Genomic DNA, 27,151 nt, shown 5'->3' with positions numbered 1-27,151 from the left:
CCTGAGTTCATTGAGATCAGCTTTCCTAAAGTCTAGCACTTTCACCCTACTAGTTACCTTACCCACTCGACGTCTTATTGTGAATTCTATTATTAGGTGATCACTGTCCCCCAGATGGCTACTGATCTGTAGGTCCTCTACCATGTCATCCCCCGTTGCCAATACCAGATCCAGTATGGCATTCCCCCTAGTGGGACTGTGTACCTCCTATGTCAGGTGGAGGTCCTGTACACAGGTTAGAAACCTGCGTGAGCGGTGGGATTTTGCTGTCTGTGACTCCCAGCAGATGTCCGGGTAGTTTAGGTCCCCCATGACTACCGCCTCTTTAGCTTTTATGGTCTCCGAGAGTTGCCTCAGGAACCCCGAATCTTTCTTCCCCTTGATGTGGGGGTCTGTAGCAGACCCCTACCACCAAATCCCTTTCTCCTTGCCCCCCATGTAGCCTAACCCACAATCCTTCTACCTCCTCATCCTTGGATTCCGTCTTGATGAGGGTTGACGTATATTGCTCACTGACATAGAGCGCAACCCCTCCCCCTTTCTTCCCCACCCTGTCCTTTCTGTACAATCTATAGCCCTCAATATGTACTGCCCAGTCGTGGGATGAATCCCACCAGGTTTCCGTTAGCCCCACTAAGTCATAGGTGTTTAGTGCAAGCAGGAGCGCTAGTTCATCCTGCTTGTTCCTCATGCTCCTAGCATTAGTATATAGGCACTTGAGCCCTGCGACTGGTGCCTTTGCTGCCCCCCTGCTCCGAGTCCCAAGGGGCCCTTTGTTTAGTCCCAAGGGGCCCTTTGTAGCCCAACAAAGAGTAAGGCCTCTTATTTGCTCAGCATTTGTGCCGCCTTAATGTTTAAGGCGGCACAAATGAGAAATCAGACAATGTCTGTTTCCATCTTCGAAATCTGAAGTATATAGGAAAAAATGGAAAAAGCTTCTCTGGCTAGTATCTGCATTATTTTAGCTCCCATATAGTGGTACATATAATCAGACATTTCCCTTTAGAGCATGCTTCCTTCTGTGATGAGTGGATTTTCATCCTCCTGTGTTCAAAGTATCAGAACATTGCACTGCCTTTTCCAGCCTAAAAATTTGACTTGTATTTCATATGCCTAGATTTTCAAATAAATTCCAAAATTGTGTAAAATTTTTGGTAGTTTTCTTTTGTATAGGTAAGTTTTATATAGGTTTTGGCCAAAAGGCATGTCTTATATTTGTTACTCAGGAAAACTAGCATTTTAAGTTACTGCAATTGTTTTAAGCATTTGAGCACAATGATTTCATGAAGTTACAATATAACGACAAGTCAAGTGGGAGTTAAAATAAGTAATTACAAAAGTACTATTAGAACTGCATTCATCATCCAGGAAACTTCAATAAGTGACTCTCTGAGTAAGTTGGTTACAAGTAAAAGAAACTAAGAGTAGCATCCTTCGACAGCTTGTTTGGAAATTTCTTTTAAAAATAAATATATTTGAGTGAAAAAGGATTAAGCATTTTTAGTTTCTAGTACAGCTGCTTGTGCATCATTTTTGACTTTCTGCCAGTCATGAAAACTTGTATGTATTCAGAGATGAACTAAGATATTACAACACAAATATTATAGTAAAATGAGACCTGACTAAAGTTTAATCTTGACTTGGTAAATTGTTATCACATATAGTGCAAACATGTGGTTTTCCCATTCTTTTCCCCTTCCTCATATAAATTAATGGTGTGTCTGAAAGCAATGGAATCTTGATACATTGTTTGGTTACTTGGTATTGCAGAATTCTGCTAGTTTTCCCATCAGTCTCGTATTATCTTCTCCCTTGTAATGCAGCGCTCGGCAGTATTCACAAGGGAGGAAGATTATAGCTGAATGGAGGGATTTCATTTCGTTTGCTACCAATTTCATGACAGATAATACCTTGCTAGAAAATTATGGGGTCACACAGATTTAGTTCTTATTCATTTCTCACTAATTTAATTGAAGTAACTTTGGGGGCGAGGGGCTTGTTAGCTTTCTAATTTCTTTTCTCATTTTACATTTAGGCTCAATCTGAGCTATAGAATTAAATGCGTTGAGAAATTAGGTTCAGTATTTAAGTTTAGAAGCTTTCTCTCTGCCTATTCATTTATCATCTTTGTTTCTTTATTTTATTCTTATTCTTTGTATCTGAATTTTATCTTAAGAGTGCCTCCAGAGGGATTTTTTAAAAGTTCAAGGCCGTTTTAAAATTTCTTTGCAGTGTATAAAAAAGGCAAGACGGTTGCATATTTTTACAGTTATATTTGTTATATTTGTGTGTGTGTAATATACATACACACAAACACTAGAGAGAACCTGTATTTCTTTGGAATTCTATATATGTTTATGTGTGTATACGCACACTCTATATATAATGTGTGTATACATACTGTATAATACTGTGTGTGTATACTAGATAGAACTTGTATTTTTTTTGAAATGTGTGCGTGCGTGTAATTTAAAAGAAATAAAGGTTCTATCTAGCGTTGAAGACCGACTGAAAAAATTATGATAATGCTGCATGAGCCAAGAGAGTTAAAATTGAATAATTGAGAGGGAAACCCATTTTTAGACAGGTTGCTTAAAACTCCTGTTTTTTTAGTTAGTCGAAATTATATTTGAATAAACTTTCTGAATTAAAACCTCTGTTAAGTTTAGCATCCTTCTCTCTGTTTAAGGTGGTAAAGTTCACAAGAATAAAATCCATCAAAATCTTCCACGGAAGATCAGACTTCACATTTCTGATATTTGATATGCCTTTGAGAGAGAGGAGGGGAAAAAAGTTTTCATACCTTCCTTATTTTTAAGAAAGAAGCAATTCAGATGCATCTCTTAAATATTTATACTGTCTTCTCATTAAAATGTCATGTATTAATAATAGGTTATTCTTAAAAATAACTTGCATATTCTATATATTAATAATAGAAAAGATTGTACTGTGGCACTCAATGTAATCATATAGTAACTTCACATGTCACTCATTACAAGTACCACTGCTTGCTTATTTAAAACTTCCAGGTTGTCTTTTGCATCCATATGTGAGAGGTTTTAGTGAAAATACCAAAAACATTTTTCCTAGTAATTCAGTGAAAGCATGATTATAATATCCACTAATGTTCATAATATTCTGAATTAATTCAGGTAAGCAGGCCCTGATGAGCTTCATCCAGGGTACTAAAGGAACTGGCAGAGGAGATCTCAGAGCCCTTGGCAATAATATCTACCAAGTTGTGAGAGATGGGTGAGGTACCAGAGGACATAGTGAGCCTCTTTTTGCCTTAGGAAAAAGAATGGTGGACCTGGGTAACTCTAGTTCAGTTAGCCTTACCGTGTTACCCAAGAGATTACTGGAGCATATCATAAGGAGGTCCATTTGCAAGCATCTGGAGGAGAAAAGGCCGATCTCAGGCAGCCAGCATGGGTTTACCTTGAACAAATTGTGCTAATCTTCACTTTGGTGGATGTGAAGGGGGAATTCTGTAGATATAGTATATCAGGACTTCAGCAAGGCTTAACAGCCCCACATTAACTTCTTATAAACAAATTGAAGAAATGCATGCTAGACAACACTGTTACAGGGTGAATGGACAACTGGACTAATAGCTACAAACAAAAAGTAATTATAAATGGATCCATGTCAGAATGGCAGGAAGTTTCAAGTGGAGTCCAGAGAGGGGCCTGTCCTGGGCCCAGTGCTGTTCAGCTTTGTTTAATAACTATTTGAATGCTGGAATAGAAAGCTTCTCAAGCAAATGTTCAGACAACGTGAGACTGGGAAGACTTGCAAACACAAACGACAAGTGTGCGTTTTAGAAGAATCGTAACAGATTGGAAAGTTGGGCTGGAGCTAACCAGATGAACTTTGGTGCTGACATGCAGAGTGCTACTACTCAAGAAGAATCAAAAACAAATACAAAACGGGTGAAAACTGGCTGCGTGGCAGCACTGTAGCAAAGGATCCAGGAGTCTTGGTGGATCACATACTTGATATAAGTCAGCATGGAGCTGGGAAGAAACATTTCCCTCCCTTCTGTTGCTACATGTCAGGTTTTTTCTGCCTTCCTCAGAAGGTTTCAGTGTTGGCTACAGTCAGTGCCCCAGTGCTGATGCTCCTGCCAGGACTAAAATCTGGAGGTTATTGGTTAGAGGGTCTTGCCCCTCTTAGGGTCACACCAGTCCACCACATATTTAGTCAGAAAGGAATTTTATCCCATGGTCAGATTGTGGGGGTTTGTGGCAGTGGGGGTTTTGTGGAGATTTTCACTTTCCTTTGTAGGGGGGAACCTTTCCCTCTCCCTTGGATCTCTCAAGTACATTTTAACAACCCTCACAGTAGCAGGACATTGACTGCTGTTGTCCCCCTGCTTTACCAATGGTGTTAAGGTGCTATGCCTTGTGGTTGTGTGACAGGGTTGATTTGTTTAGTTCGTTAGCAGTAGATTAGAGAAGTATTTACATGGGATAGGAATGAGCCTGCCTCAGGCAGAAGGTCGGACCATGTGACCTCCAGAGGTCCCTTCCAGCCTTATTTTCCTATGATTCAATGTATAACAATTTGGAGGCAGGCCTATAGAAATGTCACTGAAATTATTTTTGGGGGAGCTAGAAATGAAAAGCGGTCAGCTTCAGCAAGTAAAACTTGCTGTGACACTTATGTTTTCCATCGCTTCAGTGAAGAACACTACTTACAGAAGTGATTGGTTTTACCTAGTTTATTGAGGTCCAGACTCTTTGGCACTCATGTAATATTAGCGACATTGGTAATTTCCTATATTTGATAGTTACAGTTGTAGCTTGTTCATTTTAGCTTTCATTTCATTTTCAGGAGACCCGTCTTACAGATGATATTGGAATATCAACTTGGACAGAACAGATTTTCCTATCCCATAGTGCCTTGCTGGCAAAGAGCTGTAAGGCTGCAATGGAATTGGCAAAGCATGATGCAGAGATCCAGAAGATGGCATTTCACTATGGAAAGCACATGTCTATGAGTCATAAGGTATGCCCTTTCTCCTTTCAGTATTTTAAATACTGAAACAGTTCATGAGAATTTTCTCTAACGTCTCTGATTCTCACTTCTGTTTGGTCTTCTTTATCTCAGACCAGACGACACTACTGACCTTTATCTAGCAGGTCAGGGTTGCAAAAGATTTTGTTTCACTTGGGCAAGGAGGGTGGTTTTACTACATTTGTCAAAAGCAAGCTTTGCTGGTATAACCATTCACACTAAGGGAAGACTGCCAAGGTAATTTACTAGTGGTATCCTACACCAGTAAAACACTGCTAGTGTAGTTACAGAGCATTAATGTTTTGCAAATGCTTTAAAATTAATTAATTCATAATTATTTGATGTAAACAGTGTGTATAACGATCTGATTTTTATGCAATCACTGTTTATAAAATATTCAGTATGTCAGAAATGAAATATTGCATCAGCTCCAGGAAAACAGAATATATGCTTCTACCATCCACAGCTGTGAAACACAGCATCCTTCCCATGACTGCTCACTTTCTTATACCAACAACCCTCTTTTCACCAGCTACTCCCAATTGTTCCAGCCCCATTCCCCACTAGAGCAAACCCTCCTTTTGTCTGTTTGTCTCTGTAGCCTCTGAACAACCCCATTCCTCTCCACCGTGGAGCTAAAAGTCAGGGGATGGAGGTGAAGTACATCCATCAAAACTGCAGGCAACAGTTTAGGAATAGGGCTGGTGACTTGGAATTGGAACTGGCTGATGGGCTACGTGGTCCTGGGGCTCTCTGTTAATTCAACAAAAATGTTTTGATCCTCCCTTCTAGATACACCTGGACCTTCAGCCATTTATTAAAGGAAATTCTACTGACTCTGTGACCTTCAGTTTAAATTCTGCTCCTGCAGTCCTGCATCAGGAGTTCCTTGGAAGGGAGGCATGGATTAAGCAGATTAGAGAGGTAATTATACATTTCAGTTTTTCCATACATTTTAATTTTATCATTCATTTTCTTCCAGGCTCTGGAAGGTTACAGCTTATCAGTGTTGCATATGTCTCTTCATAGAGATAATCTTGTAATGCGTAGGTAAAGGTCATATATACAAACAAAACTGCCCTCCCCAGCCCTTCATTGTGTTTATTTGCCTCCCTTTGAAGATACTCTCAGCTCTTTGAATGCGGCCCTCTCTTTCCTTCTAGTAATTCCTTAACAGGGTAAGGTAATGGGAGAAGATGACTGTACTGCTTACTTCCATGTGTTTGTATTATGTAGCACAGTAGGGTTGGGGTTCATGAATGGATTTTCTATATGCTACTGCAGTATATGTTAGTAATGATGCAAGAAGGCCACACAAAAGACCAAGACTAAGTATATAATGTAGTGACTCTACCTCAGTACCTCAGTCAGGCAGATTCCTCTTATCTAAACAGTCTTAGGAAACATACTTAGGAGCTCCTCCTTTAGTTGCGTGGGTACCTCCGGTAGGAAGATTTTTGGTAATGAATGATGTCTTGTGGTGGAAACATTTTATTGCTGTTGATTAGGAAGGATTATTCTCACTGACATCCTGCCACACTTTTAGCTTCTCTCTTTTCGTGGAGTCTCAGAACAGCAGAGACTGCTATTGCCTGAAGAAGGGTGACTGCGCCCAAAAGCTTGCTAAGAACTTAATTCCAACTACTCAGTTGGTCTAATAAAAGATGTCACATCTACTCAAAGAACCTTGCCTGCCTGTCTCCTATACTTTGTTCTCCTTTGTGATGACTTCTTGGTGTCTGTAAATGGAATGATCTATGGACACAGAAATGAAGTAAAATTGTACACAAATTAGTCCTGAGAGGCAATTCAAGAGATGAGAGAGAGCCCTGCCATAAATTTAAAAGCAAGTTCCATGTAGAAATTTTCACTCAAAATGGGATCTCTACTGCTATCTATTCTGCTCCCTAACATAAAGGCAGTACTGTAGGACATAGGCCAAGGAGATAGGGGTTATGGGTATTGCATGCATGACTCTGGTTCAGAGTTTGCCTTCATATGTTTCTGGCAAAAGTTATCATCCCAGTAAAGAGGAATGTCAGACAGTCTCATAAGAGAATGTAACCTTGCTTTAGTGAAGGAAGAAATGTATTACTATATTTTCTTGTATATAAACTGCACCCCTGCCCTTAAGTCAGCTGGGGAAAAGTGGAGTGCGCATTATGCAAAGAAAAGGGTACCAATGAGTCCGGAAAACTGGGGGAGAGGGCCAACTGCTTTGGCTCTGGGAGCCACAGAAATTAATGCTGCCACTGTTCCCTCCTTCCCTCTCTACTCACTGCTGCAAATGTCCAAACCCCTGGGGAGCTTCCCTCTCCAGCTACACACCAGATCAGGACAGTGCATGGGGCTCCAGAGCCAGCTAATAGCCCCACCGCTGAGCCCCTGTGCCAGCATGCCATATCAGCCCTGCCACATTAGTCCCAAAGTCAGTGTGCTGGATCAAGCCCTGGCACATGGGCCCCAAGCCCTGGACACATTAGATCTCTAGTGCTTACCCATAATAAGATTTCTTTTTCCTTCTTGGGGCCTTCCAAAGATAGGGTGTGTGTTTATATTTGGGGGTGTGTTATGTGCAAGAAATACAGTATTTCTAACCAAGTTTTAAAATCAGAGAATGGTAACACAGCAAATGGCCGACTAAAGAATCTTGAACTTCTCTAACTTCAGCACAAGAGTAGTAAATGTTTTGAGTGCATAAGGATTGGATGAATGTTTGAGAAGCTTTCATAGATTGTGTTGGGATCCTGCCATCCTCTTCTAATTTCAATTTCTCTTATGCAGAATCCAAAATAGGTTGCAGAATTTCAGCACTGTTGTCTGTCCACTTGATAATTCTTTTTACATCAAAAGTGACATTGTAGAAACACTACAGAAATTCTAACTAAAAGAAAACGGAGTAGTGTTGTTGTTTTTTTTTCAGGCAAGCAGTTTGTATTTCTACTAGGTGCCATTATACCAAAATACCAAATGGAAGATCTTCTCAAGCAGGGATCAACAAACTATGGCTTGCTAGATCCAGCCTGTAAAGAGATTGGATCCAGCCTGCAGTAGTCTCCTGCAGCCAGTGGAGCACCTGGGGGCTCATGGGAGTTGCATCCCAGTGTCCCCAGTTTCCTTTTGTAGGCATCATGGCAAAGGAGAATTTTAAAGAGGGATCTGAAGGATGACAATGAAGATCAGCTCTTTCTCCTTCTCTCTATAATTAAAAATTAATCCAGTTATCTTCAATTTTCTTTCTCTTCCTGCTTCTCTTTCACTTTAATCTCTCCTCCGTTTATTGACAGGCTGACTTTTTTTTCTCTCCTTTTCCCTCCCTTCTACAAAAATTAGCCCTTTTTTCCAAACCTGTGGACTCTTAGCAGTGTTTCTTCAAAAGTGTAGTCACCACTTCTGTTTCCCCAATTCAGCACTCAATTCTTCTCCTTAGACAGTTACCATACTTGTCCTTTTGGCTGCTCTGTCTGTAGCAGCAATCTGCTCCCTGGAGTAGTCTGTGAGGGAGTGATTCTATTGTACATCCTTTGGGTAGGAGGAAGAATTCCAGGACTCCTGGGGCTTGTGGCCTTGCCTAGGCTAGGCTAAAGGCCAGGAAATCTTTCCTTTATATTCCTGAGGTAGGAACTGTTAGTGGCATAGTGTGGTTAATGATAATGCTGAGTTTAAGTATGGGAAGAAGTTTCAGGGTGGGTGACCAGGAGTGTTCTGGGTCTGGCATTAGTAGTCATTGACCAAGAAAAAAATAGGCAAAAAACACTTGTTGAATATAAAAAATGTACACAAAATGCACACACTTTTCTATGTAACCTTGGGACAAAATTCAGGGTGTTTTGCATTCTAGTATGTCTTGCCTTCGCTCTGTTTGTTTTTTCTTCGGATACACACAATGTTCTTCTGAAGATGTAAGAAAGCAAGGTTTTGTTATGTTTTAATAACTGGTTGCATATACATGATGCAGGCAGGGAGGGAAATGATGACTCTGTATGTGCACATGTCATTCCAAACCAAAACACAGCTGGTTAGGTCTAAATCTGAGGTTTGCCAGCTTTGACATTCTCATTGGCATAATCTCTTTAAAAGAAGTCTATAAATTTCCTCTCTATACCCACAAAAGCTGTTACTGTATGGGCTTAGTTCTCTCTCTCTTGAAACTATTATTGATTTTGTTTGTTAGCTCTAATTCCTTTGTTAGTTGACTGAAGTAAGCTTGTACCCAGGGTGTCCAATTTTCAGTCTGTTTCAGCAACAGATTTTTTTGTAAGATATTACTATTTTAAAATATTTTAGGCACTCAGAGATACAGCTGCTTTCTTTAGAGATCTCTGTGCTGAGACTGTCAGCTGGTAAAATTCAGGTTCTAGACCAAGTTGATTGTTTTTAAAATACTATTTCAAATATACCATTCATTCTTAAATTTTTTTATTTCCACAGGAGTGATCTAGAATAGATGCCATTTTACATTTAATCTTTCTTTTTTATGTCTTAAGGCACAAGGTGCAGGGAGTATATTGGACTACACGAAGGTAGGTAAATTACAGTAAGGCTTCTTATATTTGTTCTCTATTTTTTTTTTTCAGGTAGTTGAGATTCTTCTTCTTTATTATAGTCAAATATTTATCTGAGACATTTTAAGTTTTATAACAATCTCCTCACTTGGGAGCTGTTATCAGATTAGATCACTGATCTATCTAGTCCTGTTTCTTTCTGTGATAGTACCAATAGTATGCCTTGGTATTCCAAATGAATGTCTTCATATAGGGAACAAATTATATTAAACTTTTACACTAAGGATATGAACAAAGTAAGGAAGGATGTTAATTTGTAGAGTGCTAACCACTTTGTGGTAAATGCCTGTTTTCATGGTAAATATGAGGCATCTTATCCTGCTCCTTCAGGGGTAAACTACCTTGCATTAACCATGGGGTAGGAACATATACCTGGGCAGTTGCCACATAGTGGCTATTGTGCTGTCAGTTTGCCCCCTATGATATAATTTTGTAGAAATTTGCTGATACAGCTGTGCCTTAAGTATCATATTTAGTCCCCCTCAATTACAGTTACCTTCATTTCTCATCCTGTACTTCAGTGGAAGTTCCAAACTTTTCATTCCTGAATATATTAGATTAGGAGTTTATGGAGACAAAATGAGATTGTATACACTGTTATTTGGTGTTAGCCCTATGGGTCATCCTCAGCTGGCTTGAGCTTCATGAACTGCTTCTTCTAGTCTGTATCCTACCTTGCACCAGCTGCATGTTGTTTTCTGTTCCTTGAACCTAGCCCTTCCAGGGATCAGTCTGTGCCCACTACTTCTCTTCCCTGCTGCGATTGGCTCTGATTGTGGTCAGTGAAGACAAGAAGTAGGATTTATAAAAGGGCCAGAATCAGGGGTGACTGGTGCTTCCTGAGTCCGGTGCGGGGGGGAGGGGGGCACAATTTGGGGGCAGGCCAAAAGCCCCATATCTACCCCTAAATTTCTGTGCTGTGGCTTAGTGCTCCCCCCCATGTACCCCCAACACACCACTGGCCTGTGCAGCAAAAAAAAAACTGCCCCATCCTGAGTGGTGCTGAGTCAGGGCCAGTCAGGTGGGGGGGGCACATGCCCCCCCATACCCCGCCTACCAGTCACCTGTGGCCAGAATCAAGAAACAGGAAGTTGTGAAATTGCTGTTGCTTGACTCTAGCTGTCAGGGTCAGCACAGCCAGCTACAATGGGAAATTGGGAATTTAAGGGTTAAGCACAGTTCCAGATTAAGAAGAGAGGAGTTACTTTTAAGAGTATAGTTTTTCCCTGTTTAAAATTGCTTTTAAAGTTTCAAATACTTAAATGCTTCTTTTTCCTTTGTACCTCAGCCTTGTATTACTTGGTATGCACATTGACTGACAACATGGCTATATGTTGTTATAAGAACATGCATACACATTTCATGTCTGCACTGAAGAATCATAAAATATTAACTCCTTGGTCAGTAATGGCTTAGATTAAATTTGATTAAGTGATAAAATGAAAAAATCCATCTCTCTCCCTATCAATCTTAAAGCATAAAAGAAACTGATAACATTTAGTCATAACTAGATCATGAGAATCCTGCTGTTCACATCTAGGAAATACTTCTCAAACATTTACCTGTGAAGAAATACTGTTGTTGGTTTTTTTTTTAATTTCCATTTGTATGTCGTTAGAATGTGAATGGCTTTACTGCTTAAGACTGATTGCTCCTAGAACTGATAGGAAATTAGCAAGCTCATGAAAACTTTAGTTTACTACAACTATTGTGTAAATAAATACATTGGTATTCCTTAATAAAGCCTTGAAATTTTCCTGTACTTTGACCAGCCGAAGATTAGACTCTCTCTCTTGGTTACTATTACTTAAAATTAGGGTTGGGTATTTGACTGGTCAGTTGATTCTGTCTGGTCTGTGGTGGTCCCTTAGCCCCACCCAGCACAGGCATGGAGGGCAGCCCAGGCCATGATGCATGTGTGCAGCTGAACCTGTTGCCCCCAGGCATGCAGCCGGGTGGGGCCAGTGCAGCGGCCGGACTTGGCTTCCTGGCAGCCCCCGCAGTGGTGACTAACTCGGCTGCTGCTGCCAGTGTCTCTGCCTCTAGACCCACTGCCCAGGTACCCCAGCCTGTCTACCCCACACCCACCGTCAGGGATGCTGGACGGAGTGCACACGTGGGTGGAGTCTCTATGGAGACCAGCCCAGGACCCCCATGGGCAGGGCATGCTCAGCCAAGCAAATAGGACGGGGCTGCGGGTGGGTGGGAAGTGGCATCTGGGAGCAGGACAGACAGGTGAGGTCAAAATTGAGATCGGTTCCACTGCCCCGCAGTCCCTGTGCTTGTTGCAGGGAAATTCAGGGAGTGGATCACAGCTTGATCCCAGGCCCCGGCCTCATGCTGTCACCACCCTGCAATCCCATCCCTGCATGCCTGTCCTACTCCTGAACACCGCTTCTGCACAGCTGAGCACGCCCTGCCTGCAGGAGTCTTGGATTGGTCTCCATGGAGATCCCACCCACTTGCTCTGTCTGGTGCCTCCGGCAGTGGACGGAGGGTGGGTGGATGGTCCTGGGGCTGGATAGAATCAATTGCTCTCCTCCTCCCCCAGCCATATTACTGCAGAAATAAATGGCCAAGAACATAAAGTTTGCCATACTGTTTCAAATGGTTTTAACTATATTCCAGCGTTTTGATTTCAGCAATTGCAAATGCCTAATGCTTCCAAGGAAAGTGAAGAAACCTGTAATGCATCTAGTCAAATAACAATATCCCTTTGAGTAGGAGGAAAAGGAAATTCCTTCTTCAATCTTAAATTTTCAGGTGCTTGCTTTAACCTGGAGGCATGAGATTTGATTAGTCTTGTGTTAACATGGCATGCATAGCTGCAGATGTTACAAATGCAGTAGTGATAATGAAATTATCCAATAGTTTTGTAAATCCAACCATAATATATGACTCAATATATGACTCACTGCAACAATGAATTTCAGAGTTGACTATTTACAGTACAAAATTGTACATTGTTTTCCTCTTTATTGCTCTTAGGTTTGTTAATCTGTTTTCATATTATTGGACTTAGGAAAAGCAAGGACTTGCATTGCTTAAGCTTATTTTAGTTCACTCAAAACCTGTCTCCTCTGAGTTTGAATAATCTTAGCTTTTGAAATCTCATCACCAGGTATCCTGTCTTTCTCTGTTTAAAAATCACAAATTCTCTGATTTAAAGGGGAAAAATTCCAAAATTTTCTGATAACCCCCCCCCCACAAAATCCAGGTTTTTCCATGATTAAAATGAAATGACACTATATAGATAGGTATCAATTGAACACAATGTTTTATTGATATATTTACAATTTTAAAGCAAATAGCAGTGCCTCAATCATTATAATAAAATACATTCTAAATACCTGTATATTTTGACGTTTGGCATTTTTGTTTTTTAATCATGAAAAATCAGAGCTCCCTCTGCCCCCTTTGCTCACCAGGATGTGGGTCCAGCTGCAGCTGTCGCCACCCCCTGCACTGCTTTATGGTGCTGAGCAGCCCTGATATGCTGGTGCCCATGCCTTGCCCCTACCAGTTCACTCCCAACCTGCTGCCCCCTGCCCCCACTCCTCTAGTGTGTGGGGAATGGGGTGGGGGTGTGAGGAGGAGGGAGGTGCACAGGTGACATGGTGCTCCCCCAAGATTTCTGCACCCACAGTGGGGCTGCAGGCAGACTAAACCAGCTCCGGGTAGGAGCCACCTCCACAGCCCAGCAGGTGGGACCTAGTGTATGAGGGAGTGCTGCACCACCATGGTCGCCAAGGTGAGGCACCCCCTGGCCACCTGGCAGTGGTGGGGTCACAACTCCATGCCACCACTTCTGCTGTGCTTCACCATGGCAGCGTGATGCATCCTTCCCGCACCTGGTCCTGCCTGCTGGGCTTTGGAGTTGACTCCTCCAGAGCTTGTCCGTCCTGGCTATAGCCTGCACCCTACTGTGGGCCCAGAAATCTTGGGGGCCCAGCTGCAGCCCATGCCCCACTGTGGGTGCAGAATACCCCCTTACCCTGCAGCATCATCTTGCCCTCCCTGCCACATTGTCTGTGCTCCCCCGACCTCCTGGCTTTCCTCCTCTCCCCCTTAATGTGTCACCACTGCCCTTCCTCACCCCCATATGCTTACCTGGAGGGAGCTGTGGGAGCTTCTCTTCACTGCTGCCTGGCTGCCACATGCATGTGTGAGCCTGCAAAGGGGAAACCTGTGGCTTCCTGCATTTTTCTCCTTTAAAGGAGAAAATCCGTTATTTTTTTTTCCATTAAAAGGAGGAAATCCGCATTTTTCCACAGCAAATGGAAAACCCAGTTCTGTCGCATCATATGGTGAGCCCCATCATAGATTTTATTTATATTTGTTAGTGTCCTCTTCAGTCTTTCATATGTCTTTCTAAGGGGAGGGTTGTCTGTATTGGCCGTAGTGTGTACAAAAGGGTGCATCATTTTAGTGTCAGTTTCCCTTTTAACGCACTCAGTATCCTATTTGTTTTTTGATAGAAGGAATAATCCTTTCTGATTTTATTCCTATGATCTGTTTATTCTGTTTGCTTAGTAGCCCTCTGAAGAATATTCACATGATTTTCAAATAGAAATAATGAATGAAGGTAAAATTGAGATCCACCCACTCACCATGCCTATTTTTGTTAGGAAGTGGTTTTTTTTTACATGGCATAGAACAGCCTACATATTTTTTTTTATTCTTGTTTATACATGAATTTTGGTTTGCAGTTTTGATGCATGATGTATTAAAATGGTATCTTTAAGTCTGTGCTGACCAAAGGAGAATCCAAGGGATGCTAGTAAATGAGGTCAGGGCTTTGACCTGGATGTGGAAGGGAAATGCTTTTCATTAATTTAATTGGGTCCAAGTCCTTCATTCCAATGAGCTCATTGTGTTCTGCAAAATTGTTCTTTTCCCCCAATGTATCAATCTTGTTAGCACAAGGACTTTGATATTTCAGAAAGCTTATTTAAGGTCAATATATCTGAAGCCATTTTCTTACATCAGTCTGAAAGCTTGGGTCTTTTTTGTTTCCCTCCTTTCACTACACCATTGCTACCACAACCAGACAAATTATTGATCCATCATTACATAGTTTGAAAGTCTCTTCCAGAGATGAAAAAGTTGCCACGCGCCTTTTTAGTACTAAATGCCTCAAGTAGCAAAGAGAATACCCATAAGGCTGAGGCAAATGTCATTTGTGTCGCTGGTGGAGACAGCAGATCAGTGAATCTTGGGGAAAGTCTTTTCTTATTTCAATTTGTCAATAGAATTGTCTTTTTGAGCTTTATTCTGTCCATGTTATGCAAGGTAAGTTGTAGAGCTCTTTAAAAAATAGTACTTCCTTATTGAGTGAGTTGTTTATTATATGTGTTATCGCAGTGCCTATGAAAGCCTCAGCTGAGACCTAGTGTGCTAGGTACTATACAACAGTTAGAAGGACCTTTCAGATGTTATAGCACCAGGAAAATTAGTAGTAGTATTATCATTATCATCATCATAATGCTCTTTACAGGTTTTTTGTCACTAGTAGTTCCTCTCCTCCCAAATTCAGAATTGGCTATCATGATTAGGTTATTCATCCTACCAGAACAGTTTTACAATCCCATGGTGTAAAGGACAGTAGTCCCACCATGTTCCACTTAATTAAATGTCAAAAAATCATTGTAGTTTGTGCCATAGGATTAAAGTGTATCCTGTTTTCTCACTTCTAAAAAGCACCAAAAAGGAAACAATAGGGGATTGTTTTTCCTACCAAGAGCTTATGACTTATTATAAAATTTTCATTACCACACCAGTGTAGTTGTGGCCACTAATACTAGTTTGTCTTGTGATTTTCTAATCAAATAATGTGTTAACCTGAAAAAAGATCTACTTGTAGATATTTTAAATCAAGTCAGCAGTGTTAAGCAGCAGCAAAAGAAAAGTAAAATCAAGACAAGTTTCCTCTTTGTTAGGGTCACGGTTGTAAGTTTTTGGATGCAGGATGGTGTAACTGTTTGAATTTTTATTTTTGTAAAAGCCTGTTCCTGTGATAACAGTTCTTGGCTTGATTTTTAAAAAAATGTAGAATACCTGTCTAAGCTTTCTGAGTATATCCAGTCTCAATCACGGTTGTATTTGTCGTCCTTCTATTGAAGGCATTGGGAGTTTGCCAGAGGCTTCAGTGGGATTAGAATCCAGCACGGTGTTTGTTTGCTTCATTAAGATACAGATAGGTCCAATGCTATTACTGTAAATGCTAGATTGACAGTATATATGCAATAATAAGACCACCTTGTGGTACTGTTTTTTTTTTTTAAGTTGCATTCATTGTGAAAAGCCACTGTTTATTTCCTGTTTTGTTTTTTTTTAAACATCCCAGTGCTAGAGCTACTTAATGAAGCTTTTCAGCCTGTATATTGATGCACAGAGAATGAGGGGGGCACTCTTAAACATGAGGAATCTTCACATTTTCAGTGCATATGGTTGATTTGTTGTTTCCAGTACATTTTAACTTCAAAAGCAGTATTTATTGTGTTGAAATGGAAATATCAATGACTACTGTCAGCCTCCATTTCACCATCATTTTTTTCAGGTGCTTTAGCTTTTACCTTTTAAGATTGAAATTTTTTAAACTTGGTCTCTGCCCGTAATCTTTTTTCCAGGTTTAAGAGAAAAAGTTGATTTATGTCAACATGAGATGAAAACAAAAAGGAAATAAACATTGTTATGCAAATTTAACACAATATGAATGCTTTATATAGGGAATGATATCAGTTTAGGTAAAGATGCATTTGCATTTATTTTTGTTCGACTTTTTATTTTACGATACAAAAATTGAGTGATATCCCATTCTGTGTATTACCAGGAAAGGCAAAGGAAACCTTTAGATTACAGTATTTTATGGCATTATGAAGTGATGCACTTAAAATAAATAAATGATTGTCCAGCCCATCTAGGGAGGAAAGAGGAGGAAGAACTTAACTGTGTGTCCAGCCACAAAAAAACAGATCGAATATGTAACAGTTTAATGTTGAAACATTCCAAGGTGCTTGAAAAGCAAGTGATGGGGTAGGGGAAGAGTTCATCTGTTAGCTATAAAATGGATCGGCGCCATTTCAAGGTAACATTTTAGCAATCTAAATAATCACTGCTTATTAAAACACAATGTTCCCACTAAAGAGAAAACAAATTTAGAAAATCTGGCACAGAATACTGTAAACATTTTATCCATTAGTTGGTCACTTGACCACTGTTCAAGTTAAGTTTGTTTTATTTCAGTCAGTCTCATACATCTCAGTAGCAGAGAATGTTTTAGCTCATTTCAGGATGAGAAGAAGCTCATGAGATAAGATCTCAGATTTGAAAAGGAAATATAATAAAAGTATCATTTTCCTCTGCTATTTGACAGAATCTTCTCTGAACTTGTTTGCTAAAGTTTTGTTCAAGAAAATACATAAGATCCTAATTAACTCTGGGTTTGGCAAGTCAAAAAGTCAGTCAAATAGTGTTTCCTTTTTTGGTGAAACTTTAATTCAGAAGTCCTTCTGTGATGATGCTGTACTGTGTTGTACAGAGTAAAAACCAAAATCTTCTCATCTCCCAATGGCCTTTTTCGACCTTCTAATTTTTGGTACAGGTCTGTCCCTACCACAGGTATCTGGATGGCCAAAATTGTCATCTTAGCTAACATTTTTCATGGCCTGTCACAAAAGAAATATTTTGGGGCAAATACTTGGGGCCAAAATCTTTTGTAAACATTTTCTTTGCTAGAACATTTACAACTTTTCTGTTTGAGATTTTTCTGGTTCTGTAAAGTCCAGCAATCTTTCTCATGTCAATATGTTTTTACAAAATGTGTGATTTTTTTTTTGATTTTTTTGATTTTTTTGATTTTTTTTTTTTGCATGAACTTTACATTCCCAGAGGAATCTAATGTAACTGGTGGAGCACTGTTTCCTTTGCATTAGACAACATGACTGACAGATTTTCTACATTTTTAATGCAATGAATTTTGCTTTATTGAAGACTTAATTGAAACATATAAATAGGTTTACAAGGAGGACTGGATGGCTTCTATGTCCAGAGAGTGGAATCTGAATCTCTTGGTCATTGATTCAAGTTCAGTTAAATCTGGTAGCAGCTAAAAACAGTTGCCATCTCCATGCCATTCAGTGCCCTTTGAAAAGAACATGACATTCACTTTCCACTATATACCGGGATCTGAGGATTAACATTTTCTAGCCAAGAGCTTGTCTAACTTTTTTCCAAATTATACAGCTATCTCTGTAAAAGCTATCACCAAAAAACTGTGGCTTCTCACATATATCTTGGATCATCTTGGTTACAAAAAAAATCCAGCCCTTGTTGATGAAAGACAGAGTTCATCCACATTTGTGTGAGACACACAATCTCTTGCTCTTCTCAATCTCCCCTGCCTGACAACTGCTTATAATCCAAATTTACCTTTTTGACCTGCATTATTCTGGTTTTCCTTGCACTGGAAGGGGCTATGGCAGTGGTCTCCAACCTTTTCATGGTGAAGATCACTTTTTGTAAGTAAAGGATACCCCAGGATCTACAGCTTCTCTCTCTGCCCCCCTGCCCTGTTCCCCCACCTCACGGTCAAACCACCCAGGCTCTGACCCCACGCACCCAGCCTGGCCCAGGCGCCAGGGAGTGTGGCTCAGCCTAGCCATGTGTGTCCTGCTGCTCCCCATCATGGAGCCTCTGGCAGACCGAAATCCAACCGTCAGAGGCTCCATGATCAACCAGTCAATTGAGATCGACTGGTTGGTGATCACAGGTCTATGGCATGAATACCATAGTCCGCGCCCTGCCCCCCCCCCCCCCCCCTCCATTCGGCATTGGTGAGACCACAGCTGGAGTAGTGTTTTGTTCTGGGCACCACACTTCAAGAAGGATGTGGATAAGCTCGAAAGGGTACAGAGAAGGGCCAGCTGTATGATCAGGGGCCTGGAAGATAGATCCTATGAGGAGAGACTGGGAACTGGATTTATTCAGTCCAAGTAAGAGAAGACTGAGAGGTGACTTGATAGCTGCCTACAAGTATGTCAGGGATGAACACCAAGATCTAGAGGAGCAACACTTCAGAAAGGCACCCCTTGGGAGGACGAGGCCCAATAGGCACAAGCTAGTTGAGGAAAAATTTAGGCTGGACATAAGGAAAAACTTATTTTCTTTAAGGGTATCTAGAATCTGGAACACACTCCAAGCAGAGCTGGTGCAGTTGCCGTCTTTGGAGGTGTTCAAGAGGAGGCTGAACAAGCACCTCATTGAGCTTGTTTGAGTCCAACTACCTCCTGCCCATGGCAGGGGACCAGACTTGATGATCATACAGGTCCCTTCTGGTCCTTTGATTCTATGAATAGTACTAAGAATGGTGACTGAGTGTGCATGAAAAACCAGCATGGAGTCCAAGAGTGGAGAACAACTTGGGAAGGTAGTACAGATGGCACTGGGAGTCAAATAGGAAGTAGAAGGTAAGAGGTCTGCCGGAAAAGGGGATATGGATATGGCTGTGTTCAGTAAATAGAACCAAGAGAATAGTAGGAAAGAGTGAGGTGTTGCAGGCTAATTACTTTCAGTGCTGTGTTGCTGAACATTCAGGATGAAGATATATCTTATGTGTAGGCATGTTTTATTTAAACTGCTTTGTATGCTGGCTTCATGTAGCAGCCTTGGATCTCATTAGATCTCAAACAAAGCAGTCAAACCCAGTCAGTATTTGGATACCTCTGAAGACAAGGTACTGAAGAAAAGCAACATTTGCAAATTCTGCAAGTAGCAGCCTTCGCTTCCAGATGCTTTAACTGATATCACTGTATGGTTTAAAGAAGCAATGTGCTACTGATAGGGATGTCTGTTGAATGAGATGCCTTCTTCTTGTGGCTTTAAAAATTCCATGGTCACCTTTGCATCATCATAGCATAGCATAGATCATAGCAGCTAATATGCGTAACCTACTTTCTCAGTGTTTAATTTGGATAATGATTTTATCTATCTAATAGTTTTAACCTAATCTAATAGACACTTCCAAGCCAAATTTGTAGTTTGAGTTTTTGATGTTTCTGTAGCCTGTTACAGTTAATGAATGTTAGTCTAAGAATAGGTTTGTTTCATTGGTGGGTAGAGTGATTCCTTTGAGCAGAGATTAGAAAGCTTGGGACTCTTGTCTTCAAGAAAAAGCTAGAGAGGAAACACTAGGGGTGGGGTGGGTGGGTGTGTGTGTGTGTACACATACACATATGTATACACAGTATAATGAGAAAGGTAAGATTTTTATTTTATATAGAAAGATATATTTGTATATGTATACACATATAAAAAATGAATAGAGCTGAGAAGTAAAAAATATTTTTATTTACCCTTTCTAATTATACTGTGTTTATTCATAATGCAGGAATGAAATTGAAAGGTGTTTAAACCTAATAAGATGTTTTTTAACATAATTAGTACATAGGACTCATTGCCACAAGATATAATTGATTCCCCAAGCTCTGTTGCATATGTGGATATAAATAGAGCAGGGGTTTTCAACCTTTTTGGATCAGTGTACTCCCAGTGGCCAGACACAAAGCGGGGGGGGGGTAGGGGTGTAGAGAGTGGCATGTGGTCGAATGCAGAGCAGCAGCAGCCATCATGTGCAAGCTTCCCCCACATTTGGGCGGGCAGCACCTGCGCAGCAGCACAGGGATGGTGCATGGCAGTGCTCTGTCCCCACCTGCCGTCATGTACTCCCTAGGGCCTTCTCAAGTACCCCTGGTTGACATCCCCTGAAATAGATCTTGGATTTTAAAAATGTTTTTAGGATTATAAACCCTCTTTAGGGATATATAGCAGCTTCTTGCTGATGGGGTGGAGATGATGATGATTACCTTATGGGCATGTTATGCAGTTACTTCCCACTCAAGGGATATGTTGCACCTTCCCCTGGAACATCTGGTAATGAATCAGTCTAGTTTGGTATGATGATTCCTGTATGTGTAACTTGTTGAACAGCTTTGAGATTATTTCATACATGAGACTCTCTCTATGTATACATATTTATAGGTGCCTTTGACTTTAATACAAAATGCAGACCCTGCATTAGTTTCTAATCTCACATTTCTGAAGTTTGGCTTTATGGGTAACTCAAAGGCAAAAACAAACAAGTTCAAACTGAGCTTTCACTCTAATCATGATTATCTCAATGGTTTTGCTGCCCCCAGCACCTGCATCTGTTTCTTCTTTCACCATGTATCCCCCTGTAGATCTGAAATACCTCAGGTGGCATTAATGGACTTTAGTAAATCAGCAGAATTTGCATCAAGATGCTGATATGATGGGTCAACAGAAGAACTCTTCCACCTTGTTGAAATGCCCCCTTCTCATCTAATTCTATTATCATTCTTGATTTTGGATATATAGCTTATATACATACTTTAGAAAGGTGTTGAATGAACTGTACATACAGTACATTTTTGCTTTAGGATAAATTATTTTACAAAGCATGGTGCATGACAACTCTCTAACTTAAGTAGAGGATAAAATTTTTATGAATTGGGACTTGAACACTAAAGTGCTATAATATGCTTTCATCCTCAAATATGGATAATGAATCCACTTTAGCATGTATTCAGATAAGAAAAGTCATTCATTATATATAAATGAAACTACCTATAAAATGGATCATTCTTATGATGCTGTAAATATTTTCTAATCATTTAATGTAGATATGTTAAGGTTATATTGCTGTATATAACTGGATAAAAGTAGTCTTTTGGGGATGCATGTTGTTTTATGCACAGCAGGGAACGTTCTTTTAAAAAACTTTTATACACATGTAAAAAAAAATGCAATATTTATCTGTATTTAATAAGAGCTCTGTGTTTTATAGGCTGACTCAGTGACAGAGACACACTACCATTAAATCACACAGTATATATTAAAAATGGAAAGACTTTCAGATACTATAGGGTTGGGAAACATACAAGTACTTAAGACAAATAGACCTGACTTTGATGCGGGTCTCTCACTCAGCTGGCTGTCAGTCTGAGATCGCTAGTAAGGCTGGCTAATTTTAGGACAGTCAAATGATAACAATGCATCTTTAACTGCTTTACTTCTTTCTAATGATGTCCTGAGGGTATTGTTACTTTAAAAAATGACTTTAAATATATATGTTTTAATACAACCGCCTTCTAGAGAGCTTCAACAAAATGTTAAGACATTGAAAGCATACGTGTGTTGCCTGACACTTTACGATTACATTTACTTATACTATGGAAAACTATTTTTGTAGGAAATTTAACCTATAACTTACCCAGGTCTTGCACCTGCCAGTTTTTGCCAGAAAACAGTATGCATCTGGAAAAGACTGCTTCTCTCCAGTCTCTTCTGTGAAACATTTCACTTCACATGAGTCAGTATTGAACAGTACTATATACTCAGATTCACCATCCTTACTGAGTACAGTGGGTTTGCATGGATGTTGCTGATGGTAAAATAAGGTTATTAAACCTTGAAGAGCTTGAAAAGCACATTTCCTCAGGAAAACAGAACTTTAATAATAATTTCTGTTTTCCTGAGGAAATGTGTTTTTTCCACTGTAATAAATTTTTAAATATGCAGTGTGCATCTGTAGTCTGCTTTCAAGAAATGTAGAATTGAAATGTTTAATGTACGCTTATAAATTGATTTGGATGCTATGTATCCAGTACAAGAAAATAAGTGATTAGTTGGTAGGTCAGTTCAGCATTCTGTACAAAAGCTATTAGATAAGGTTTGGTATGAAATGTCCAGATATTTAAAAACCTTCCTCCTTTGTTATGTGCATCCTTGGGAGGCTTAGCCTTTTGAGCTATGTAAAAGTGATGTGGCGTCGTTTCAATTGATTAGGGTTCTATTGTAAGCAGGAGCTGAAGTGAAGCAGTTTTATATTGGAGAATATTATAAGATCTTTTTGAGTTATTTGCAGTAGCTGCCTTCTTTTCTTAAAGCAAAAAAAAAAAAAAAGGTAATGGAAATACTGAATCCCTACTGTTATCTTAGAAATAATTGTATACTGAGTATTGTCAAAACTGATTTTATTATGCATGTGTTTTCTAACAGTTGCAAGAAGCAATCAAGGCTGGCAAAGGTGTGACTTCAGCTATTGACCTATGTCGTTACCATGGAAACAGAGCACTGGAGGCCCTGGAATGCTTCCCTCCCTCCGAGGCCAGATCGGCTTTAGAAAACATTGTTTATGCTGTGACCAGATTTTCATGACTTACAATTCAAAAAAAAAAAACCAAAAAGAAAAAAACTATTGTTTATTTGCAGGAAATAACTGGACATGCACTGGTTAGGGGTAAGGGAAATATATCCTGTGCTGCTAAAGATCTAAATGTGTTGGTTGCTTAATATATTTTTTTCATTTACCACATCGTTGAATGAACATGCATCTTTTGGAACTGCTACAAACAAAATTAGGGAAAAAAGGTCAAACAGTTTTCACTTGTCATGCCAGAAAATCACTTGAGGCTGTACCAGTAGAAATAATTAATGAGACTTGCTTCTGTGACCTCAGCAAATGGACAGGAAATAAGTCCTTATTGATTGGACATAGCCAGGGATGGCGCCAGTGTGGTGGCCTGTGGTTTTCCTGCACTAGAGAGGACAGAGGGGGGCGTGAAGCTGCAGGTGTCAGGAGAAACACTTTCTAAACCTGCCACCGAGAAAGAGCGAGCTGTTTAAGTCAAGAATGAATGTACCAATTTATCAACACGAAGGGCAGTTCAGTGAATTAATAGGGAAAAATCCTTTTATCTGTGTACATGCAGTCATGTCTCCTCACACTGTTTTTATGTATTTAAATGTAAAATTACTCTGTGCCTAATGCTTTCAATATTTGAGAAACTTGCTGAGAAAATGTGTCAAGCATGGTAAGTAGGAGCTTTAAAATATTTAATCAAATATTAATTTGGCTCTGTTAAGAGAAGTGGTTGCCTGTGTTTTATACTGTGTGTATAAAATATTTTGCTCTTGCTCAGAGTGACATTTTTTCAACTCTTACAGAAAAATAATCTTTCCCTCAGATCAAGGAATTTGTTTCAAGACAATCCTACACTAAATAATTTCCTAGATTTGTGAGACACTTTTTTATTTGAGTCAGATAAATGTTCATTTGTACTGTTCAGCATCAATCTTTTGGCAGAAAGGAATGAGGAATATTTGTCTGAGTACAGTTTTTCACTTTTCTGAATAAATGCGTAATACATAAAGTTTTTTTAACCTTAGCGTGTCAAATTTTAAAGTCCAATTACGGAAAGAGTATAAGGTATATCAGAAGCCTGCAATTTGACTCTGTCTCTATTTTGTTCATAGGAGATGATTTTTGTGGTTTGCATGCATGCAATTTGAGAACATCGTTGACAAGAAGGCTGAGTTTACATAAATGATCTAGATTGAGACTCAGCTACCTTTCTTCCTTCTGTGGTGTAATTACAGCCCAATCTGGAGACAGCTAGCACAGCAAACAGATTTCATTACATCGCTCACTCAAACACTAAGTGGAGTTATTTCTGTTAAATTCTTCCAAAAAAAAAAAAAAAGTGTCACAGAGCCTCTTTATCATGGACCAGCATGTTGCATTTAACTAAATGGAAAACAAGGAGCTTATACATATATGAAAGCATTGTCTATATGTAATATATACATATACTTAAAATACCAGTGTGCTTGCTCAGGTTTCTACAAGTGCAAGTCCAATGCCTTTGAGAGCGAACTGATTTCTTAAATAATTTTATTTTGTTCCTAGACTCAGTTGCTACTTTACCAAAGTTCAGTTAATTATTAGCTCTTCAGGTGTGTATTAGATAAGACTTTTGTTTTAAATCACATTTGCAAATGTCATATTTTAGTTTTTTCCTTGCACTAGACCTATCCCCCTAATACTTCATGGCAATGTAGGGCCTGTGCAGAGGTGCTAAGCCATTTCAACTAATGACACTAAAGCATGAAGTACAGTCACCATGTTGCAGGTTTGCACCAGTACTATAGATTTAATAAACATACGACTTTTTTCAGTACTCCTTACAAAGACAGATCAGCAAAACTAAATGGTAGTAATATTGTACTTTTTGAATGCTGTGACTTCCTTAAAATATTCTGTGCCCTTGACAAATTGCTGAAAAGGAACTGATTTTCTAACAATGCTTTTATAAAATTTAGTTTTGTTTGGGGTTGGATCTTTGAAAGCAACACTGGAATTACAGGGAAAGTGTTTTGCTGATGATCCCCATGGCCAAAATAATCTCTGCTGAGAATTAACAAGCTTTTTAATCTTTGCTATCTTTCTCTTTGATATTTTCTTCCCACCCACATCTCACATAAGCCCCTTCTTAAACTGTCATTCTTTTCCTGTAGAGAGCCAAGGAAGTATAGCTTCCTCCACTGCTCTAGTCAGCATCATCCCTTGTGTGGTTAGTGTGATCAGTACAGAGCAGCATAACACTCCAGCACATTTTGGGTGCTGTATAATAAATGCATAGGAACAAATTACTCCATATGCTATACTTCCAGACCAGGAAGAGAAAATAAATTTCAGTCGCTTGCTGTCCTTGTCAGTTTCCACACTTCATAATACCAGAATGTAGAATGAGCAGCTATTGTTGAAACGGAAGATGAAGGAAAGGGCAAAGCTGTGGATATAAGCCCTCTACTCTGCTCACCTTCCTCACCTTCAATTTCTGGAGGCACTCTGGTATCAGAATTGGGGCCCTTGTTTGTTTATTTCTGCATCTGCTTTTTCTGCTCTCTGCTATCTCTGAGTCTGTCTCAGAAATCTGCGCTTGTTACACTAAATCAGGAGATACGAACACAGTAGTTAAATTGACTGGGCCGCAGTTTCGCTGTGTGATCCAGGTAACTTCTAGGCTTTTGTTTCTCCATCTGTAAAATGGAAATAATACTTACTTCCTGGAAGGGAAAGTTGCGAAACTTAATTTATTAATGTTTTAAATACTGTAATATCTTCAGATGGAAGTTAACAGAATTAGAAAGTTATCATTCCATCGGAATCATAAAATAACTCTCCTTTGGGGAGGCTGGGAGCCCCCCTTTTCTACCTCTGGGGGAGGAGGAGGAGGATGGGGACTGCAGATTCTGTCTGCCCCCTAACCCCTCACCCTTTGAGATGGATGTTAAAGTAGGATCTTTTTCTCCTGATATGTTTCCTTCTTTTCTTGATTTGATTTCTGAAACACACTACCCATGGCTCTCAGCTGCATATGTACCCTTAGTCTACTTCTGTGCCTAAAATCAGTAAAAGGGAGTGAATCTATTTCAAAAGTCTTCCCCTGAATTAAGTTTAAACCAAGAAATCAGACTACAAATGCAATGCTAATGGTATTGTTTTGGGGGGGGGTGGGGAGGGGCAAGATTGCATGCATGCTCATAAATGCAAAATTCAGCAGATAATTGTGCTACCCTGGATTTGTCAAGAGACAAACTACTGGGTCAGATCACCAGTTACTACCTTTGCTCCTCAGTTAATGCAAGCTCAGAAAGAAGTAAGGTATCAAACTCATTTTATTTTTCATTAGTGTCTAATAAAAACACAGAGTGAAGACCTTGCAGTGACTCAGTCAGCAGACAGCTCAAAGACAGAAACATTCAAATTGTCTTGGGAGTAGTTCTGCAGTAGGATCTGATGCATTCATTAAAATAAACCATTGCTTTATCTTTTCCTCAGTTGTAAGCCACCCAACAGTTACAGGCTATTCCATGTGAATAAATCTGGTACTGTAACTGTCCTTATTTTCCTTCCAAAATCATCTAGAACAGGGCTGTCCAACTGGCAGTCCATGGACTGCATCCAGCTTGCAAGGGGTTAATATGTGACTTGTCACCCAGCTGCCCATCCCCACTTCCCCCATTGCTTCTGCTGTGGTGGCCAGGGTCTCTAGGACAGGGAAGTATGGCAGGAGATGACATGGGGAGCACACTGTCCATGCAGCAGGAGGCTTCATTGTCCGTAAAGTGGGAAGAAAGTCAGAAGGCCTGTGCGAAGCAGCAGGTATTCGATTCAGCTTTGGATTCGGCTGATTTGGAGGGACAGTGATTCAATTCAGTGATTTGAATCACTGGGCAATTCGATTCGGCCAATTTGGATTCAGAGATTCAGCTGCCAAATCGGGCCGACTCTTCTCAGAATCAAACAGGCGGCAGTGGTGGCGGCAGTGGTGGTGGCAGGGGCATGGCAACGGCAAGCAGGGCCCCATTCCCCACCTGGTCCCAGCGTCCTGGCACTTGTTTTTTGGTTTTAGGTTTTGTGTTTTTGTTTTTTTTAAAGCCCCGCACTCACCGGCTACAGCAGTGGCAGTCGGGGCCTCTGGGGACTCGTGGCAGAGCCCCCCTTCCCACACAGACCAGCAGGGATCAGGCCCTTCCTGCCTGGCACCCACATGGCAGCTGTCATGTTGTAAGGGTGCAGCGCGGCTCGATGGGTGCCGTGGGGCTGCGCAGACTGGGAGAGCCGGGGCTGCTCGGGCTGAGTGCTGCCGGGTTCTGAGTGACTGCTGGAGCTGCCATGGCTCCGGGATGGTGCGCGCCGCCCT

At 40.3% G+C, this 27,151-nt stretch overlaps 1 protein-coding gene across 3 annotated transcripts in view; it reads left to right on the top strand.

Annotated features, from left to right (window-relative positions):
- Nucleotides 1–27,145, top strand: part of PDSS2 (decaprenyl diphosphate synthase subunit 2) — a 198,468-nt gene extending 171,323 nt beyond the window's left edge. For all 3 annotated transcript variants that reach the window (XM_025199234.1, XM_025199233.1, XM_006019828.3), the window contains 4 exons: nt 4,837–5,010; nt 5,812–5,943; nt 9,507–9,542; nt 22,662–27,145. In XM_025199234.1, coding sequence (XP_025055019.1) covers nt 4,837–5,010; nt 5,812–5,943; nt 9,507–9,542; nt 22,662–22,820 — 501 coding nt within the window. In that variant the 3' untranslated portion in view covers nt 22,821–27,145. The remainder of the gene's footprint in view (nt 1–4,836; nt 5,011–5,811; nt 5,944–9,506; nt 9,543–22,661) is intronic.
- Nucleotides 27,146–27,151: the final 6 nt, after the last annotated feature.

This window comes from Alligator sinensis, unplaced genomic scaffold, assembly GCF_000455745.1.
Source record: "Alligator sinensis unplaced genomic scaffold, ASM45574v1 scaffold313_1, whole genome shotgun sequence".
Taxonomy (NCBI): domain Eukaryota; kingdom Metazoa; phylum Chordata; order Crocodylia; family Alligatoridae; genus Alligator; species Alligator sinensis.
This window is presented reverse-complemented; position numbering and strand designations above follow the sequence as displayed.